At 50.6% G+C, this 20,484-nt stretch overlaps 1 protein-coding gene across 1 annotated transcript in view; it reads right to left on the bottom strand.

Annotated features, from left to right (window-relative positions):
- Nucleotides 1-3,885: 3,885 nt before the first annotated feature.
- PCTP (phosphatidylcholine transfer protein) overlaps nt 3,886-20,484 on the bottom strand; it is a 29,544-nt gene continuing 12,945 nt past the window's right edge. The window contains exons 2-6 of the mRNA XM_075014363.1: nt 14,645-14,762; nt 7,554-7,633; nt 6,669-6,840; nt 5,945-6,012; nt 3,886-5,449 (exon numbers count right to left, since the gene is read on the bottom strand). Coding sequence (XP_074870464.1) covers nt 5,384-5,449; nt 5,945-6,012; nt 6,669-6,840; nt 7,554-7,633; nt 14,645-14,762 — 504 coding nt within the window. The 3' untranslated portion in view covers nt 3,886-5,383. The remainder of the gene's footprint in view (nt 5,450-5,944; nt 6,013-6,668; nt 6,841-7,553; nt 7,634-14,644; nt 14,763-20,484) is intronic.

Below are 20,484 nucleotides of genomic sequence, written 5' to 3'. Positions count from 1 at the left end.
TTCCTGAAGGGGAGCTCTAAAGAGGAGGGTGAGAAATTGTTCTCAGTGGTGTCAGATGGCAGAATAAGGAGTAATGGTCAGAAGTTGAAGAGAGACAGGTGTAGGTTAGATATTAGGAAAAACTTCTTCACCAGGGAGGTGGTGAAGCATTGGAATGCGTTGCCTAGAGAGGTGGTGGATTCTCCATCCCTTGAGGTTTTTAAGTCCTGGCTGGACAAGGTCCTGGCTGGGATGACTTAGCAGGGGTTGATCCTGCTTGAAGCAGGGGGCTGGACTAGATGACCTCCTGAGGTCCCTTCCAGCCCTATGATTCTGTGATTATGCATGAGCCAGGACACGCTCCAGGAGCCAGTGGCAGGAGGCACCAGGACACCACCATGCAGCTCACACTCCCCCTCGAGAAGCTTGTCACAATAACTATCTGGGAATGGGCCACGCTAGACTCCCACTGCTCAGTGGGGCATCAGTTCAGGGTGGGCAAGGCCACCATTGGAGCAGTCCTCATGGAGGTAAGCTGGGCCCAGAGCACACCCTTGCACAGGGAGGGGGCCCCTGGGCCCAGGGACTGCTGGCCAGGAGAGGGCTTGGGGACCCTCAGGGGCTGCTGGCAGGGAGGGAACGGAGGGGGGGCTGCTGGCTGAGAAAACCCCACTGCACCCTCAAGAGAGCACATCCTCCATCCCATGCAGATTGTCTGCACTATAAATGTGATGCTCCTGCATTGGGTCATCCATGCTGGAGACTTGGACACCATCAGGGGTTTTGCATTGCTGGGGTTCTTGAACTGCTTCAGTGCTGTGGATGGAATGCACAACCCCATATGCCCCCCTACACAGTGCTGGCCACTATATCAACTGAAAGGGATACCACTTGGTAGTTCTTCAGGACCCGGTGGCTCACAAAGGCCAGTTCATGGATATCTAGGTGGGCAGGGCAGGGTGAACGCACGAGATCAGGGTCTTCCATAATTCTGGCCTGTTCCAGCATACAGAGGCAGGCACCTTCATTCCCCCAGTGGGAACTGCCAGTCAGGGACACCACCATGCCACTCTGCACGGTTGCAGATGCAGTACACCCACTACTGCTGTGGCTCATGTAGCCTATACTGCCCCCTTGACCCCAGCCGGGAAGCCTTCAACACCCACCTCAACCAGGCTCAGTATGGGGTTGAGCAGGCCTGTGGTTGCATGAAGGGGCGGTGGCGGTGCCTCCGCGCATGCCTCAAGGTCAGGGTGTGCAACATCCTGCAGGTGGTGGACACCTGCTGTGCCCTCCACAACATCATGGAGATGAAGGGGGATGCCTGCATCCAGGGGGTGGGAGGTTGAAGCCACTGCAAGGTTTGAGCAGCTGGCTGCTGCCACCAAACAAACTGCAACAGGGTCCAAATCAGGGAAGTGATCTGGGTGAGCCTTGCCCCTGAGCCACACTGACACACATCCCATCCCCCATCTCCCAAAGCATCCACCCCCTCACCCCAGGCACCTCCTCTCTACGAGGCCACAGGACATGGGTGTCTGTTCAATAAACCATTTATAACTTTCAACCACAACTCAGCATCTGTGCAAACATGTAACTATTTACAGTGATGAGGAGGGAAGGTACTTGAAGGAAGAAGGTCACTCAGGGATGGGGATTGTGGGCCAAGAGCCCTATCAGCCCTGGGATCCCCTCCCTCTCTGGGGGTGGGCTCCACGACAGGGTGGGGAGCACTGGCACATAGGAGCGTTTGGGGATGGCAGCAGGAGCCTCAGTGGTGGGTGGGGCAGGGGCTTCTGCAGGGGGCTAGGAGCTGTGCTACATTGTCCACATGCTCCTGGAGGGTCCATGGATACCCTCCAGCTGGGACATGAGGCAGGCCTATGCCTCCCTCCACCAGTCCAGGTAGCCTTCCTCCAACCAGAGTCACCACTCTGCCAGCTGGGCCTGGCAGAAGCTGGCAGCATCATCCCCCAGGTGCCACTGCAGTCTCCAGCTGTGGGCACACTGTCAGTGCTGCTGGAGGTACCTGGCCCATCCACTGACTCCAGGCAGCTCTCTGTGACCACCAAGGCCAGTGGACTGTGTGGGCCCTCCCCTGCTGCAGCTGGAGGGGAAGAAGTACAGCATGTCACTCCCCCATCAGGGCCCCTTTGTCTCTGGGGCCCAGGTGGGACACACACAGTATACATGCAGTGTTGGGGATGCACAGGAGTTCCTCCCTGCCTGGGACTGGCCTGGCCCCACCTATGACCTACTACACATTAGCACCCAGAACTGTCCATGGAGATGGGTGCTGGGTGGCACAGGTGGGCACCTTGGGTATGACATGGGCCACGGCCAGCTGGGGTGTCTGGCCTCTGAGTGGCCCACTGGCAGCTGTGTTGCCCCCACCCTGCCAGCTGGCACACACATCCCACCATGCATTTAACATAGGGTTCCTCAATGACCTCCGCTGACATCCAGCTCCCTGTGACCCACCTGGATGACTGCCAGAGGATGTCTATTATGAGGTTGCCCTCCCCACTGAACCAGTCCTATGTGTTGTCTGCTCCCTGGCTCAGGCTGGCTGGTCCCAGCTCCTCGAGGCCCCCTGGCTTAGGCTTGTCCACAAATGAGTCAAGGACCAGTGTGGGTGGGGAGCTGTCTCAGGGCCCCAAGATGGAGCTCCCAGTAGTAGGGGCAGGTAGGGGGACCTGTCCCCGAGTACCTGACCTCATACCAGACCCAGCATAGCCCTGCCAAAGCTCCTTTATTTTGCTCCAGGGTCCACTCCACGTTGGCACAGCTGGTCAGTCCCCAGGCCAGCGGGATAAAGGCTGCAGCGTTCTACAGCTTGACTCGCCTCTCCTGCAGGGCCGCCTCCTCTTTTCAAAGTCTGGGGAGGTCTTGGAGCTCAGGCTCCATCTAGGAGGGGGCCCTTATTTCCTCCCCGCATGGCTGGCTCCTGGGAGCCCTGTGAGGGCTCTGGGGCTGCAGCGGCTGTTGTGCACTGGCCCTGTGGCCTCTGCAGTCACTAGGGGCAGCTGAGAGGTTGTGCTCGGCCCCGCTCATGCGGTTGCAGCTTGCCTGCTCTCATCTTCCTACCACAGGGTTTCTGGGTCTTTGTGGCTTTAAGAGTGGCTGGATGCACAGATCATGGAGCCCCACTGCTGCAGCACAGGGCAGGGCAGAGCAGAGTGTCTCCAGGCTCTAGCTGGATGCTGCTATGGTGGACTTCTTTTGAGAGAGCAGGCTGGGGAGCATCTACATGTACCTCCTTTTGAGGAAGTATTTTGAAAGGGAGCATTCTTCCCACTACAGGACAGGGGTTTGGCTTTCAACAATTTTCACTGGAAAGAGTGCACTGCATGTATAGATGCTCCCTCTGTTCTTTTGAAAGAGGTCCTGTCTTTTTGAAAATACCTGCACAAGTAGACACTCCCTTCTGGAACAGCTATTCCAAAATAAGGCTGCTACACACAACTGCATTTCAAAACAGCACTCAGCTATTCCTAAATGCAGCATCTAAACCCATACAGCTGATTTCAGAACAGAGTCATTGAATGCACTATGGCTTATTTCCAAGTAGGTGCTATTCCTCATGAAATGAGGTTTACCAATTATGAAATAAGACTGCCACTATTTTGAAATAACTTTGCGCTGCAGACCTATCCTTTTATAGTATGGCATTTTCAGCTCTCTCTAGTGGAGAAGTCCACTACAGCCCTAAACAGTAAGCATTGTGTTATAAGCTGAAAGATAACAGGATTAATAAGGTTTACTCACCTCTCAAAAGTAGTCAGTTTTCAATTTGAACTAATATAGTCAGTATTACCATGGCTCAGGTGTTACATGTGCAAAAGATTAGGCAAAAACTTCATAGCGAGAAACCCAAAAAAAAAAACTACTTGTACAAATCTAGCTTCAAGGTTTTGTTTTTAATTCATCAAATCAACCACCATTCAGAGCATACAAGGTATAAAGGCAAATAATTTACACCATTTACTTTCATATAGACATAATTATAGGTCTTGTTAATTACTCAGATTTGCCATTCCACTGAAGGCTGTGCTTACAGCTCAATTAACAGCATGTGGTATATTCCCTGAGATCACCTCTGGTGAAAAATGTTCCCCCACACCTGGTGTTGCTGGATGTGATTTTCTTCCTCTTTTACTGGGAGGACTTGAGTTATAGTATCAGCTGCAAAGTTTAGTTCCTGGTCTTCTTGCCTTCTATCAGACTTGGAACCATGAACTACCCCTAAAAACAGCCATTTGTCTCCATGTCCAACTCATGAATGAGGAAGCAATAGTTTAAACTTAGTCATTAGCATAACATTTAGGAGATTCCCTGATAATTTTGAGTATAGAAAGCTTTAGGATGATCAAGTCATAGTTTGTATTGGAGGTTTTTTTTCTCCCCCCTCTATTCCCACCTCTTCTCTCACAGAACTCTTCCAGGTAAGGGCTGGATAGGCTTTTAGCATGCCAGGTGTTTTTCATTAGACAAGAACAAGGTATGAACTCATTGCCATAGTTCATCACAACCTTACTTATTGCATGTGTCTCTTCTATCCTCACCTCAAAAGCATGACTAGGTACCAACTACGAAACACGAGGCACAAAGATGTATTAGGATTTAGTCTAATTGCTATTTAAATGCAAATTAAGGACTTGATCATTGCAAAATCTCTTAGTTATACACTATAATAGCAGACTGCATGCTATTTATCAACACCGCCATGTTGTCCACATTCTGTCCAGCAAACAAGATGGACATTTCTGATCAAAGCCTGTCAGCTCCCAGCAATACAGGATAAAATTCAGGAAATGGCAGGACAACAAGAACACATGGAATGCAATCAGTGCATTAGACTTGAAGGTGCTTTCAAGAGGCAGCCAGTTTTGACAGCAGGACTTCATTAGCAAGGCTACATCTCTCAGAACTGGTTATCTAATGTGTATGGAGACATGGTTTACCACAACAAATTAAAATTTACTTCACTTTTTTCCTAAAGTAAATTTTAGAGTATTCTCCAACATGGAGTAAAAAGGAGCTACTCTCTGTTGAGGATTTAACATGAACCAGGGTTCCCTGAAGTGACCTTTGGTAGAAAGCACGCAGAAAATGAGGAAAAGGGGAGGAGTGGGAGGAAAAAGAGAAGAAGGAAACCATTTGAAAAGATGGTAGGAATCACATCAGTGGTTGAAGCAAGGATGAACAGCTATCTAACTGAAGAGAACAGATGTCAAATGAAAAGCAAAAATCAAGGCTTGACAACCTCAAAGGCACACACCAATGGAACTTAACTCATGGAGTAGCATATCTCAGGAAGTAGACTTCATCCAATGTTTCACAATAGTCCTCCTTGGGAAACCAAATGAATGAACAATTCAGGAGACAAACTCTAAGTATCAACTTAGGTTTTCTTGCAATAATTAAGGCACGCCTTCTGCATGTCTTTCAAGAAAGCAGGTACTCCACTCTGTTTAAAAAAATAAAAACAATGCTAGTAAAGATACTGCAGACAAAAGCTCTATAAACCCCATTTTACACTAACAATTTCAAATATAAGAAAAGACTGTGCTTCTAACAACGATTAGATTAACTACAAAGGAGTAAAGTCTGTATTTGTTCCTCGATCATATTGTTTGAGGACTTTGCAAACACTAATAAACCCATCTGCTCATGCTCTGTGTGGAGCAGGAGTTTGTCCATGCAGTAGCAAAAACAACTCTGATGAGCCTGACTAAGTTTAGTATCAAGAGTGAGCTTTGAGGTATGAGGGAAGTTCTAGTAAAAGTGCACAAGAGAAAGCTGCCAGAATAGAGGCCTAAAAGATGAGAGTAGAGTGGCCAAGAGGGAACAAAACTTGATTGATCTTGTCTGACTTATGGAAGCCAGAATTGGATCTAAGTGGTGGAAACTCAGGAACAAGTCACACACCTCAAAGAAGATATTGCCCCAGCTTCTGGCTTACCTTAGCTGCCCAATTAATGAGCCAGGATGGAATCATGCCGCCAGGATTATCAAAGTAATACATGTAAACTTAGACAGAAAGGAAAAGGTTATTAGAAAAGTAATAAATTAGCAGTTTATTACTGATACTATATTGATTACACTTACAGTTTATGCCTGACTAGGACTTAGTGCTAAGTCATGTTACTCTCTCTCTCTCACACACACACACACCCCCCACCAAAAAAAACCCCAAACATTCTTAAAGATCTACTTTGCCCCAAAACGTCTTTCATTCTATTTATAACAACTTCACAAAACAAGTCTACAGAGATTCATAGGTGAATTTTCACTGAATGGAGTATTCATTAGGTTAACTCATTTCCATTTGCTATCAAAATGATCAAAAAAAAAAAAAAAAAAAAAAAACTTACCACCAATATTCAAGAAGAGCAAATGAATGACACCTCCTCCATTTAGTGGAGGGAAATGACTGATGGTCCATTCTTAATTGCATAAGTCCAATGGGGCAAAACCACTGACACTAATACACCAATCTCCACGAAAATTTCCCAGACATGCTTTTGTCTAGTGTACATTTTTACTGGACTCTTTGCATATATCCTCAAGTCCTCAGCCTCTCCTACTTTGAGCAGTTCTGAGATTTCACACTATATTTACTTAGTAAAGGCAGAGTAATATTTGGAAGCTTGCTCTACTTCGCTGTAGTAAGTGCTACTTCTTACCTTTGGATCCAGTCTTACCATCACTCTCAAGCACCAAGCTTTGCTCATAACTCTTTACTCTGATAATTCCAGGTTTTTCTGGAAACTCAGGAAGAGACACGCTGTTAGCCAGCACAACCCAGATCTTTCTCCCACCAATGTCCATATCACGACGCTCACGAATATACACATACTGCATTTCAAGTTGAGAAAGATGTCAAATATAAAGAAAGTTGCAAACAAAAAAAAGTTTTTTAAAAAAATAGTATACAAGATGGAGAGGTCCATGAATGGATACCAGCCAAGATGACCAGAGATGCAACTCCATGGTTTTTGGTGCCCCGAAACCCCTGAATGTTAGAATATGGGTTGATGACATTGGATCGATCACTCAAAATGCCCTTCTTTCTGTTCACTTCCTCCAAAACATCTGGCACCAGCCACTGTTGGAAGGTAAGATACTGGACTAGTGACAACTGGTCTGACCCAGCATGGCCGTTCTTTTACAACTACGACGTTTCATAATAGTATGCAGTTGTGTTGCAGTAGCATCCAGCAGCCCCATCGTGACAGGTACGGAATGCCACAGAAATGCAGTCCCTGACCTGTTTCCATCTACATTTCATCCCAGTCAATTAAATTAATCTTCATGTTTGCCATATTGATGCTTCAGACTCAAGCAAGCATTTTGCTGAAATCCGTGTAGCACCCAGGTGAGTGATTCACATGGCACAAGCATAAATCAGGATGTCAGTATAAAGCTTTTAAACCTTTAGTTCTTTTCAGGTTTGGCTCTTCTGGCAGTTTAACTGCTACAGTAATAGACAAGCACAATTCTTATTGCCCCTGGCATCTGGACTCTTGCATAAATTGCCCGGCCCTGAAGACAGAGGTTTGAAAGGATACATCTCTGTTTGACAAAGGGAAAGGGTACTTCACTTCCCAGTAGATTATTCTCTTCCCATTGTAAGTCTTCTCACACAGTTCTACAATTGGCAAAGGGGACAAAAGCATTGGCCATCACTGAGTTAATTCCATACATATTTAATACCAAAACAGTATTTAAACTAGCCACAGCAAGCATTTAAAAAATGGCGACATCTCAGTGCAGTTATACACAGATATGCTAAACTGAGTAAAGCCAGGTCAAGAGAAAAATTGGTTTCTACTGTAGACAGGTCCATTCAGGAGTTAAGTAAAGCAATTGTACCAGAAATTGGAGGTGCAATCACACCTCCATTGCTTATTGGGTCCATTCAGGCAAGAAAACAGTCTGAAGAGGCTGAATGCAAGTCTACATTACAGGCCAATGTCAACTTAAGGCACACAACTCCAGTTATATGAAAGGGTAGGTGGAGGTGCCACAGAGTCTCCACTGCAAGAGTCAATGGGAGAAACTGGCCCACTGACTTCCTTTATGCTTCTCATTCCAGTGGAGTACCAGACTTGGCAAGACAGCAATCAGCAATTGATTTAGTAGCTCTTTACTAGACCCTCTAAATCTAATACTAAGGATCGATTGACTGGCAATCTCCCAGTCAGTGTAGGCCTTTCCGGAGCTAAACACCCTCCCAGAAAGTTAATTCATTCAAAGCCTATCCTATCTTTTGATTAAGCCTGGGCATAAGCACACTTTCCTTCTGTAAAGAACCAGGCTCGGGTTCCCCAGAAATGAGGCTGCACCCAGAAGGCGAGTGCTATATTTGGTTTATTGAAAGCGCGTGACACCCGCGACCGGAGCCCCGGAGATGCCGCAGTCACCAGTACTTTGGGACCCAACTCAACCCAGGTACTCGGGTATTAACAGCAAAGAGGATCTCAGGGGTACACTCAAGTACGTCCGCTCCCGCCCAGGGTTCGGCAGTGGTTAGGGGTGCTACAGTCTTCGGAGTCCCAGCAAGGAGCACCACCTGGTGTTCTTCCACTTGCACCTGGCCCAGGAGTGAGGCCTGCCTGACACGTACTATGACTCCTTGCTCAGGGGCAAGGCGCAGGCGCTTGTAGACTACCCAGCTGTTAGAGAGGAGAGAGAGAGAGAGTGTGTGTTATATATATATTATATATATAAAAAAAGGTCTCCACTTGCCCAGCTTCCACCGCCAGCGTCGCCGCCCGCAACTCTGCCCATTGGCTCAAAATTACCTGTTCCCCAGGCAAAGGCGATTTTATCCCTGTAGGGGGCATATGCAACTGCTCGCCACTGCTTCTGTCCAGTTGTGGTGTACATAGCAGACCTATCGGTTACCTGGATGCTCTCTCTCTCTCTCTCCTCTCCTTAGGCACGGTATCCAACGGAGGTGTGTCCGCCACCGGCGAGAGGGCTACTGGTGGGTCGATGGCAGGTAGCTCATCCGCTAGCTGGGGATCATGCTGAAAAGTAACTGTTCCCAGGAGAAGGAAGTGTAGGGGCTCCCAAGTGCATGCACTGCTGTAAGTAGCGTTTCCACGTGAAGTGGGTAGCTGCTTGCACCACTCCCGTATGTGCATGTTCAGAGATGTCCGTAACCCACCCCATTAAGGGAATGGGGGTCCATACAGTAACAGGGGCGACGCCCGTGACCCACTCAGTGTCCTGCAAAGCCCACGCCACTGCTAGGATCTGCTTTTCCAGGGGGGGTGGGGGGGGTGTACCCACCTTCGGCTCTGCAGAGGGTTCGTGACTAGAAGCAGATAGGTTCTTTTTGCTGGGTTCCTACCTGCTGCCACAGACCCCAGGACGCCACATTGCCGACGGTTGTTACCTCCGGTTCAAACGGTTGGCCCTGCAGCAGTGCAGTGAGGCGGGCATGTGCCACCACTGCCTCTTTGCAGAGATCGAAGGCTTGTTGGTGCTTCTCTGTCCAGGTCCACAGGGTGGCTTTGCCCACAAGTTCCTGTTATGACGGTGTCTAGAGCAGCTTGAACAGTTGGTTCATCTGGTCCCGAGATCATAACGTCAATGTAGTGGTAGCAGGCCGCCTGGTCAGGGAGGTCCAGACGCTCCAGATCGGCCTGCGCTAGCTGATGGCAGATCGCTGGGGAGTGCTTAAAGCCCTGTGGTAACATGGTAAACATGTACTGCTTTGTTAGCCACGTGAAGGCAAACTGCTCTTGGCTCTCAGGATGAATGTCAATAGAGAAAAATGCATTGGCCAGGTCTATGACTGCATGCCATGGCAAGGCCGCCATGGTGATGTGCTCCAGGATGGTAACCACATCCGGAACTATGTCTGTAAGCTCCAGGGTTAACTTATTGAGTTCCCGATAGTTCACTGTCATGTACCATGATCCATCCGGCTTCTTCACTGGCCAGATGGGGCTGTTGAAGGCGCTCAGCATGGGGCAAATAATCGCCGCCTGTAGCAATGAAGCAATAGCGCACTGATCTCGTGCTCTCCACCAGGAATGCAGTACTGCTTGACTGACACCAGGGTCTGGGGGACTGGCAGGTGCACAGGGTCCCATTTGGGATGTCCCTGCAGTAGGGTCTCCACAGTTCTGATTGCCCGAATGTAGCGGGGGTGCCCAAAGGCAAACAGCCCATACTGTGTATCCACACACTGGCCACGCAAGACGTCCATTCCAATGATGTATTCACCCAAAGGTGCAGCCAGCACTGTCGCCTGAAAGGGAGGGGCTTTCCCCAGCGTTAGGGTGACCTCCACCAAATAAGCGGTGGTCTCCGCTCCTCCTAGGCCCTGCACGACCACCACGTGACCTGCAGTCTGGTCACCTGGGCTCCAGTGTCTAACAGAGCTAACACATGCTGCTCCCCTCCCGGGGCCACTTGATGGTTAATGGGACGAATGGGCGCTGGTCCCCTGCTACCTGTCGCATAGCCACAGCCTGTACCGCAGGGGACCCACCTCCCCGTCACTTCCTAGGGGGAAGGGTCCAGTCGACGGGGGCGCTGGGCTGTGTCCTCCCCCCAGATCCTGTACCTTTTTGTGGTGCCTGGGTCTCGCCCACCCTCTTGGAGGCGCCCACATCCTCACTCCGCTGGGTAGGCAGCGGTTATAACCAATGTTTGTACAAGTCTGGTGTTGGCAAACCATTAATCTCCTCACAGAGGACTCCTGCCTTCAGCAAGTCCATCCACATAGTTCTCCGGGTCACCCAAGCGTGCCCTTTTTCCTGCCCAGGTGCTCCTGCCCAACCACCTTTTCCTTTTGCGGCATGGACCACTTTTGCGCCTATGACAGTCTCTAGCTGCATCAACGTTCCAACCAAGTCACCTACGTGCCCGTTCGCTGCCATGACCACAGCCGTAAGGGAGGCCTTCAGCTCGAGGGGGACGAGGCGTAAGAGCAGCTCTGATGGATTTCTAGACCTCTACATCGTCTGGTCCTACGTCGATGAAAGCCACAGCCCAAGCCATGCCCAGCTGCTGCAGCGCACTCACCCCTTCTGGGATCGTACGCCAGGGCCTCACCAGTGCTTCCAGTTCCCCCAGAGATGGTAGACCTGGTCCACCACCGTAGTCAGCCAACAGTACAGGGACGGCGTTTCCACGGCATTTCCCTGTGCATCAGTAATACCTTGCATAGTCTGCAGCACCTGTCTGACCTGTGAATCCTGGGACAACACACCCATCTGGCGGAGTTCCTCAAGCAGCAGCAGCAACACGGAGTTGCCTGTGTTGTCCCACGCATGCACTAGCCAAGCCAAAAGGCCTTCCTCTGGCTCCTGCTTAGAGTTCTTCACCATCTCCTGCAACTCACTTGTCTTAGACATCCGCCAGACGTCATTGCAGTGACCTCCTTCTGTCCTCAGCTCCCAAAAAGGGCGCGCCTGTCTTGGGTCGGTTTGCACAGCCTCCCCGTTCACCACCTCCTCAGACGAGGAAGAGCTCCAAATGTTCCCATCCCAGGTCTCAGGGTCCCAAGTGGCTAGTGCAAGGAGCGCACGCACTTGGGCTGTCGACACCAGTTCTCTCCCTAGTTTCACGTGCCGCCGATTCGCCACTCTCGCCGCCAACACCTCACAACGATGGGTTAACTCTTGCGTCCTTTCGGACTGCGAGGTAACCACCTCCTGCGCTATTGCCTGCGCATCTGCCAAATTGTGACGTTCCTGCTCCTTCCCCGCCAGCACCTTCTGCAAGCGGAGAAGCTCATCATCCAGGGCCCAGAGGGCAGTTAGGAAAAGCCACCGCCCTTTTTTCCATCCCTGGCCGGCGGCTCAGCCGCAGCAGATGCAACGCCCTTTCTACCAGTACCAGCGTCACGCCTGCCACCTCCTGCAACTCCGGCCAGTCTGCCGGGGCTGCCCAACAGGCCCCCATCTGTGCTACTGGCCCCCATTGCTCCATCGAGGGCCATCCTGGTATGTGCTGCAGGGCCAGCGCTGGCTTTTCTGCCTCCACCGCTTTCAACCAAAAAGGCACCGTACCTGGAGAACCCTGCTCGCTGCACCAATTGTAACCGACGACACCGGTCACCAGTGGGGGAAAACCCAACGTGTCGGAGCTTCGCGTGTCACGCACTTTCAATAAACCAAATATAGCACTCACCTTCTGGGTGCAGCCTCGTTTCTGGGGAACCCGAGCCTGGTTGGTTACACCTTCCAATGCTAGATATTTGGAAGAGCTCTGTTATTGAATGTGCTTTTGAAAACAAAACAGGTAATAGCCTTATATCTTTGAGAGCCATTCCAATTTAATACAAAATTGAAACGTGACAAGTATGAAATAAAGACTCCCAATTAAATCAAATGGTGTACAAGATTGTGGTGGAAAGTAACCCTTTAAAATATAATTTTTTATTCATTTACAAGTGATAAGTTAGCCAAGGGTATTAACAGTACCAATGAATTAGCACCAACAGAGTTAAGCCACATGTGTTCTCATATCAAAAGAAACATCTACTATAATTTTTCCTGCTGGAACCTTTCAGCTGTTTCCTAGCAACTCCCACTCCCAACCCAAAGTACGATTTTAACAATACATATATAGTTATTGCACAACTGATGGGTCTCGCTAACACAGCTTCTTGGGCTTATTTACAAAAAAAACCATGCATTTACTCTTCCAAATGAACAAAGAATGGTGCCACAGAGGGCAGGAAGGAAAGAAATTGAAAGGTGAGTGGGGAAAATGATGTATAAAAAAAAGTGAATAACTATGTACTAGGTAACCCCCCCCCCACACAATTTCCTTTCCCCAGATCACATGCCTTTGCACTAACATTTAAGCTGTGCACACAGCATGCTGCAGTCCCTGCAATGCAATGAGAACCCACACAGTATCACGTTTTCCACCAGAGGTCACTAGAGTATAAATTTGTTACTTTTAAACTATTGCTTTAGTTTAATTTTTCTGAACTAAAGCGATGCTAAACCCAAATCTCACTTGTTAGCAACATTAGTAGCCTCCCTCTTTTTCAAAAGAGGCATCAATTTGAGATTCACATGCCAACGTGGATCAACATTCGAGTACCCAGAGATTATTTTAAAGCTTGCTCTGTTTCCCAAGTGTGAAACCTGCCACAATGGTATTCAGTCATAGACACACACTATACCTGCATTCCCCTGTGTAGTCTATCCATTCCAGGGGACAGACCGTTCAAAGTTGGCCCAGATCCGACATTGGACAGAACTGCAATAATCTGTTCAGGATAGCATGCGACACAATTATGCTGAGAGTTGCACGCTGGCTAAAATGCAGCGTTGCATTTTTTTTTGAAAAACAAAGCTATGTTACAAAATGTACTTAGTCCACTGTATTGTTCGAACTACTAACTACCCGATGTTTACGTTCATTTACATTGGTAATGGATCTCGTTTCACAGCAAAATTTTAAATCAAGCACTGTAGTGAAGAATGGCTGCTCTGGGCATATGAGCCATGAACATGGGAGTTATTACACAGCACCACAGGAGCGTCTTATTTGCCCCCTGCAAGCTGTGCACTTGTGCAGTCACTCAGGAGAGATTCACTTGCCACCCAGCTGATCAGCAGAGCAACCATAGCTATGTTTTAGGTTTCCACTGATGGTGGACAGCCACACATGCCTCTGCACATTAATACTCATGCTGCATGTGGATGGAAAGCAAAGCATCCACAGATGGAAGAAAGATTAGAAGGGAACATTGGAATGTGTGTTCCTTTATGAAACGAGACAAATCTACAGCTTATTGTCTAAAGCCTTGATGCAGAGAGGCAGCTCAACATAGGCCACAAATTAGACCTAATGGAGCAACACATGCTCTACGTATCCATCTTTTGAATGCTCAGCCCACTTTTCATGAAAGCAAAAGCAACTTCAGCCCTGCCATGATTTGTTATAGGCCTGTTCAAAAAATGAACTATTACTCAGTAAATTGTGCATGTCTTCATGCTTTGATGAACAGTGAAATTGTTGAGTGTTGACACTTCAAGCATCACTGATATCACTGCTATCACCCTTGAAACAAAAGGGCATACGGTTTCCTGTTTTCCCCATCTACCCTGCCCCCCCCACTTTTTTTTTTTTTTTAAATACAAAGTCCTATAGTTAGTCTTCCACCAGCAGAGAGTTAATTCATCCAACTCTGAAGTATGAAATACCTTTAAGGCAGCAAGTCTCAAACTTGTACCAAAATTGTTCTTTCAAATACACACAGGTTCTGGACACAGTTCAGGGAGCAAGACTTCTCCTGAATCAATGAAAGTGTAGAGGCCAACTGTAACATTAACTACATTTTAGAATTTAAAGGGTGTAACTTCAACTGCTTCCTTTCTATTCTCTTAGCACAGAAGAGGAATTACAAAAAGATCTCACCATGCTGGCTTCAGACACTGTAGCTTGTAGTTGTTTAAGTGTTTTTTTAAAATCAAAATCTGAAGGAAGTATTTAAATGGAAAGTTAGAGTGACAATTGCTGTGTCTTTGTGTATGCTGAGCCCCTGAAAATGGGACCAAATCCTTCAGGGGAACATGGCCCTAAGAGAACGGAAACATTTCAGAGTACCTCCCTGAGGGGAAAAAAATAAAGATAAATCTTATTAAATATTATAAAAGTAATCTGATGAATTACCAACCTTTAACATATTGATCCCATTGCTTTCTGTAGTCTAAATCCATGTAGACATCTGCACACAACTCTGGGGGACAATCAGCAAGGCCACCAAAGATTTTGTATGAATAGAGTCCTGATTCCTGTGGAAACAGAACAGGCAAAAAATAAAAAAAGACATCACACAGGAAAGGGAAACATTCTGAAGAGCAGCTGAAGGAAGTAAGGTGGGGCTCTTATTGCAAACCTACGTAAGCTGGGATTGAAAATCCTTTGAAAAACAATCCCAACTGCAAGCTGTTGCAATATGGCCATGTTTGTATATGGAAGTGTAACAGTCAGCCAGACTCCCGCACAAAAAGCCACTTCACAATTCCCTTACACACATCCACTAGCACCTTACTCCACAAAGAGTTCCCAGAAACTCAGTGGGACTACTTGGGGTAAAAGTACCAACAAAAAGGACAGGACGGATCCTGTTTCCATTGACATCAGTAGGATGAAATCAAGCTATCACAATCTGGCCTATAAATAGGTTTTGTTGTGAAACATGGCTAGGTAATGCTTGACCCACCATAATCACTTCTGCTGTAAACTGTTATCTACAATGGGAATCTTATGCCAAATTTGATGTCTGGTCAGCAAAATAGGCCATACGTACGTATGTACATGATCTATTATCAAGTTGTCTTGGATATTAACTGTTTTCCTCCTGCGAGCATCCTGAATCGCAGCCCCTAATTCCCCCAGCACACAATGTCACATGTTAATGCTTTTAGAAGGTTTCCCAGAACATATGGAAATGCCATCTAGGCATACGGCATACTTTTGTTACTCCTAGGTCAACGCTAATTAAAACAATGAGAATTTAAGTGTTCATTGTAATTGAGTCAGACCAAGCATTCTCAAGGTGCGAGGGGGGAATATTATATGGTCATGGTTCAGTGCCTACCTGTCGTCATCACAAATCCACTACTGGTATAGAAGGTTCAATATACTAAGAAACAAAAATTGAATGGATATGGAGTTTCCGCTCCCCTCATCCCTCCCCAAATAGTGTAACTGAACATGATCTGGCCCATGAGTTCCAGTGCTGAACTGCCTTACAGCTTATGTAAAGGGTGAGCAACCCCTGCCACAGGGGCCAGGAGTGGCGCACACACACATTTTCACCAGCATGCAAGAAGGAGCTCAGCCCCGTCTCTCCTCCCCCAGGCAGTCAGGAGCCTGCTCAGAGCCAGGTATCCTGTGGATTAACGAAAGACCAGCTAATGCTAAGAATCACTTCCTGAACAGCAAAGCTCTGCATCTTAATTTATTCATTAATGAAGCTGTTGAAAGCAGGACTATTAGGGACTTTAAAAGGAGTATTACCAGCACTAGACGTGTACATACAGGTCAAAGGTCAAATTTTGGCCATCGATTTTGGAAAGATTGCTGACTCCTGGCCTATGTCAAATCCCATTGACTTGAATGGAGTTAGACAAAGTGAATCAGAGCCCATTTTGGGCAGTCTTACTTTTGTTACACTGAACGTACCCTTTTCTGTGGGTAACACTTCTTGCCAACTCAATCTTTCACACACACTATTTAAAGAGAAGGAAATATTTTTGGAAAGTGTAGCGGCCCAGGACCATGACAGGCCCCACAAGGCCTCTGATCTATCCATAAATGACAGGGAGACCACTCCAGTTCCAAGCACTCATGTTTTTATTGTGTGAAAGTCCTACTACCTCCCACATACGGCTGATCACAGTAACCCCTCTGGCTGGGATGACCAGGGGACGGGACCTGATGGCCTCCCAGGGTCCCTTCCAGGTCTGTGTTTCTATGCTACCCAACTATATGGAAGCAGAGCCTTCCACTCGCTGGCTCCTCTCCTTCCTCCGTCCTTTCCTGCACTCCCAGTTGCCTTATAACACCCCTCTGCTCAGGGGCGCACAGCTGCCAACCGTCAGGTCTGGGTTTGCTCAGCCTGCGCCCACTATCTTCTTAGGACAGGGCTGTCATGACAGAACTCCGACCACTGGTCTGTCACAAGAGATACAGCATGACTCATCCCACGTTTGTAATAAGGCAGGAATATTTTCATTTTCACAAGACTGTCTCAAGCTAATTTTGGCAGAATGGTATCTCTCACCATGCCACCTGCAAGTATGTCCTTCCCAGACAAGGCAGATGAAGGATATATTGAATCTACAGTCAGCCGAGGGCAGCAGCTTTAGAAACAGACAGACAAAAAAGCCAGTAAGTCAGGAAACTGGCACTATTTTTTGTTGTTGTTATCATGGCCTCTCGAAGCACTCGATCCCTCTGGCTGCATCTACACTACACTTCTGTTTAGAAGGAATGTCTTTTGAAAGAGAACATCAAAAGAGGCTCTTTCGAAATGGAGCGTCCACACACCAGCGGGACTGAAGGTTCAGTCCATTTTCAAAAGGCCCCCAGCACAATTTCGAAAGAGAGCATCCATACATGCCAGGGCACTTCTCCGAAAGAGCAGGGACAGGAAGCGCCATGGGCAGGGTCGCATTGCGGACGAGCCCTCCCCGGGCCACCACCCACCGTCCCCTTAAAGGCCCCCCACCTCCCATACCTCAGCCTGCACACTGAGGGCCAGCAACCCTGTCCCCAGGCAGTGCAAGAGAGAGAGAGAGGCAGCAGAGGTGGCATCCCAAGCCCCCATGGACTCCAAGCAGCATCCCCCCTCCATTGCAGCCATGGCCAGTGCCCTGGCTACCGTGCTGCTGCAGCTCCAGGTGGCCACCACAATAGCCACCCTCCTGGATGCCATCCTCAGGGCACAACATGCCCAGCCGGTCCCCTGGGTCATCTGCCACCTGTGGAGCTTCCCCACAAGCAGCGACTGGTGGGACCGGCTTGTGCTAGAGGACTAGGGCGATGACTGGTGGCTACAGAAGTTCAGGATGACCAAGGGGACATTCCTGGAGCTGTGCCACAGGCTCACCCCAGTCCTCCAGCACCAGGACACACCTGAGGCCAGCGCTCCCCATGTACAAAAGGGTAGCCACGGCCCTACGGAAGCTGGCCACCCTGGACAGTTACCGATCTGTCGGACACCAGTTCAGGGTGGGCAAAGCCACCATCAGGGCCATCCTCATTGAGGTAAGCTGTGCCCAGCTCACAGCTAGACTGCATGCGGGGGGCAGGGGGCAACCTGGTGACAGGCACCATCAGGAGAAGGGCAGGCACCCTGGGGGTGGGGGTGGGGATGGGGACGGGCACAGGCAGGCAAGCTGCACCCCACCCAAGCTCACGAGCACGCCCCCCTATGCCCTGCAGTTGTCCAGGAGATCAAAGGGACCTGGACGACACCATCCAGGGATTCCAGGAGCTGGGCTTCCCCAGCTGCTTTGGGGCCCTGGATTGCACCCATGTCACCCTCTGGGCCCCAGAGCACAGCTGAGGGTCCTATGTGAATTGCAAGGCTACCAACCACTCGGTGGTCCTACAGGCCCTGGTCGACGCCAGCGGCTGGTTCTAGGACAGCTACGTGGGCTGGTCCAGCCACACCCATGACGCGAGGGTCTTCAGGAACTCAGGGCTGGGACGTCGTATAGCTGAAGGGACCTTCATCCCCTGGCGGGAGCTTCCCATCAGGAACATGACACTGCTGCCCTGCATCATGGCGGATGTGGCCTACCCCCTGCAGGCCTGGCTGGTGAGGCCATACACCGGGCACACCCAGCTGAGCCAGGGCCTTTTTAAACAAGCAGCTGAACCACACCCAGAACACCATCAAATGGGTGTTTGGCCACCTCAAGGGGCGTTTTGGACACCTCTGCACCAGGCTGGAGGTGGGCCTTCCCAACATCCCAGTGGTGGTTGGGGCCTGCTGCACCCTCCATAACCTGGTGGAGGTAAAACACGAGCCCTATATGCAGAGGAGGGCCACCGAGGCAGGGTACAGGTACAAACAGCACCCTGCCGCTCCTTACCACCAGGCCCAGCAGGACGGGCTGCATGTAAGGGGGGCCCTGCACCAGGGCTTTGAGCAGGGGCCACGGTAACCAACCCCACCCTGCACACCCCCCACTCCAGCACCCTACGTGCGCACACCCCCCCCACACGTTAAACCATGAACTATTTACTCCAGACCTGTGCCCCCTCATTTTCTAGTGGGAACTATACACATATGGGGGGGAGGGTGAAAAGGGAGAACTATTTACATGGGAGCAAGGAAGGTTGACCAGGGGCCTCACCACTCCAGGGGGCTCAAGGGCTGGGAGGCCTGTTGCCCACACCCGCCCCTTCCTCATTGTGTCCACCGGGGCCGGGCCAGGCCAGGTGGCACAGGGAGGTAGGGGCGTGGCTCGGGCACAGTCCCAGTGTCTGTGCTGGGCTCAGCCTGGGGAGGGGGCAGGGGCTCAGCCTCCACATGGCCAGCCAGGTGTGGGCCAGGTGGATGAGGCTGGGTGGGGGGGGGGGGAGGTGGGGAAGGAGCAGGGCCTTGAGTTCAGCCTCCTTGGCGGCAGGGGGCACATTGTGGGGGAGGCAGGAGGCTGTGGGATTGGGGTGGGGGGGAACTGCTGAGGGGAAGGGGGGGGATGCAGGGGTGGGGGGGTGACAGGGGTGTGGGAGTGACCCGTGAGAGCGGTGGTAGGGGCCAGGTGGCTGACCACAGCCTGGGCGAGGGCATCCAAGTTGGACCCCACCGGTCCCATGCCTGCTGCTCCATGGCAAGCCACTCCTGCACTACGCCCACCAGCTCCCTCAGGACAGCTGTGTGTGCCGCGTCCCCTGCCCCGGCCTGGTGTCACTGGCAGAGGGACCGAAAACGGCCCTGTGCTGTCCCGGTCTGAGGCCTGGGCCGCTCCGCCTCAGCGGTGGGGCTCCCCGGGCCTGTCGCGGGGCTCCCGGCTCTGTGGAGACGAAAGGGGAGACAATGGGCTATTAGTCCTGGTGAGGGACCCCCTGAACCGCCCCCCCCCCCATCCCATTGGTGCTGCAGGCGGTGCCCCTGGGGTTCCCTGTTGGGGTGTGGAAGCGCTAGCTCTCCTCTGTGGCCCGTGGTACTGTCCCGCCCAAGTGGGGCTGGGTGCCACATGCCAGCCCTCTGAGACGGGGGTGGTGGGACCGTCTGGCCTGCCCAGGCCCTGGGGCTGATGTCCCTGTGGGTGGGCTGTGGCCACCCTGGATGCAACTGCACGCCCCCTACCCCTGGCCCCACAGCCACCAGTGTGCATGGTACCTACCTGTGGGTACCTCCAGCAACTGAGGCAAGGCACGGTCAGAGGGGGACAGCCTGGATGGGCCCAAGGGGACATCTATGATGAGGGCCCCTTGCTCAAGCCCTTGTCCATCACTGGTGTCCTGGATGCTTGGGGGGCACAGTGGTCAGTGGTCCAGGCTGGTCCTCGCCCTCGGTCCCTGTCAGGGGGTTGGCAGTGTCCACGTACACGCCCAGGGTCCCACCTCCTTGGGCTCAAGGAGGCTGTCAAGCTCTTGGGACACGACTGCCCCTGACTTCCAAGCCCAGCAGTATGCCTGCTGGAGCTCCTTCACCTTGGACCTCACCTGGTCCGGGGTGTATGTGGGGTGACCCTGGCCAGTGAGGCCCTTGGCCAGGTGTTCTGGTGCTGGACCCATCTACTGCAGGACCTCCTTGTCTTCCCATGAAGCGAGGAGGTCCTGCAGCTCAGTCTCTGTCCAGGAGGGAGCCCAAACTTTGGGGGGCTGGCTCCTCTCCTGGGAGGGGGCTCCCCCGGTCCTTGGCTGGCCCCTGGGGGGGGGCGGGCGGGAGTCAGGGGCGCTGGCCATGGTGCCGAGCATGGCGAGAGGCAGGCTGGAGCATTGCCCTGGTTGGATTGCTGGGCAGCAGCGTGGGCTCCCTGCTGCTTGCAT

This window comes from Carettochelys insculpta, chromosome 20 (assembly GCF_033958435.1).
Source record: "Carettochelys insculpta isolate YL-2023 chromosome 20, ASM3395843v1, whole genome shotgun sequence".
NCBI lineage: Eukaryota > Metazoa > Chordata > Testudines > Carettochelyidae > Carettochelys > Carettochelys insculpta.
This window is presented reverse-complemented; position numbering and strand designations above follow the sequence as displayed.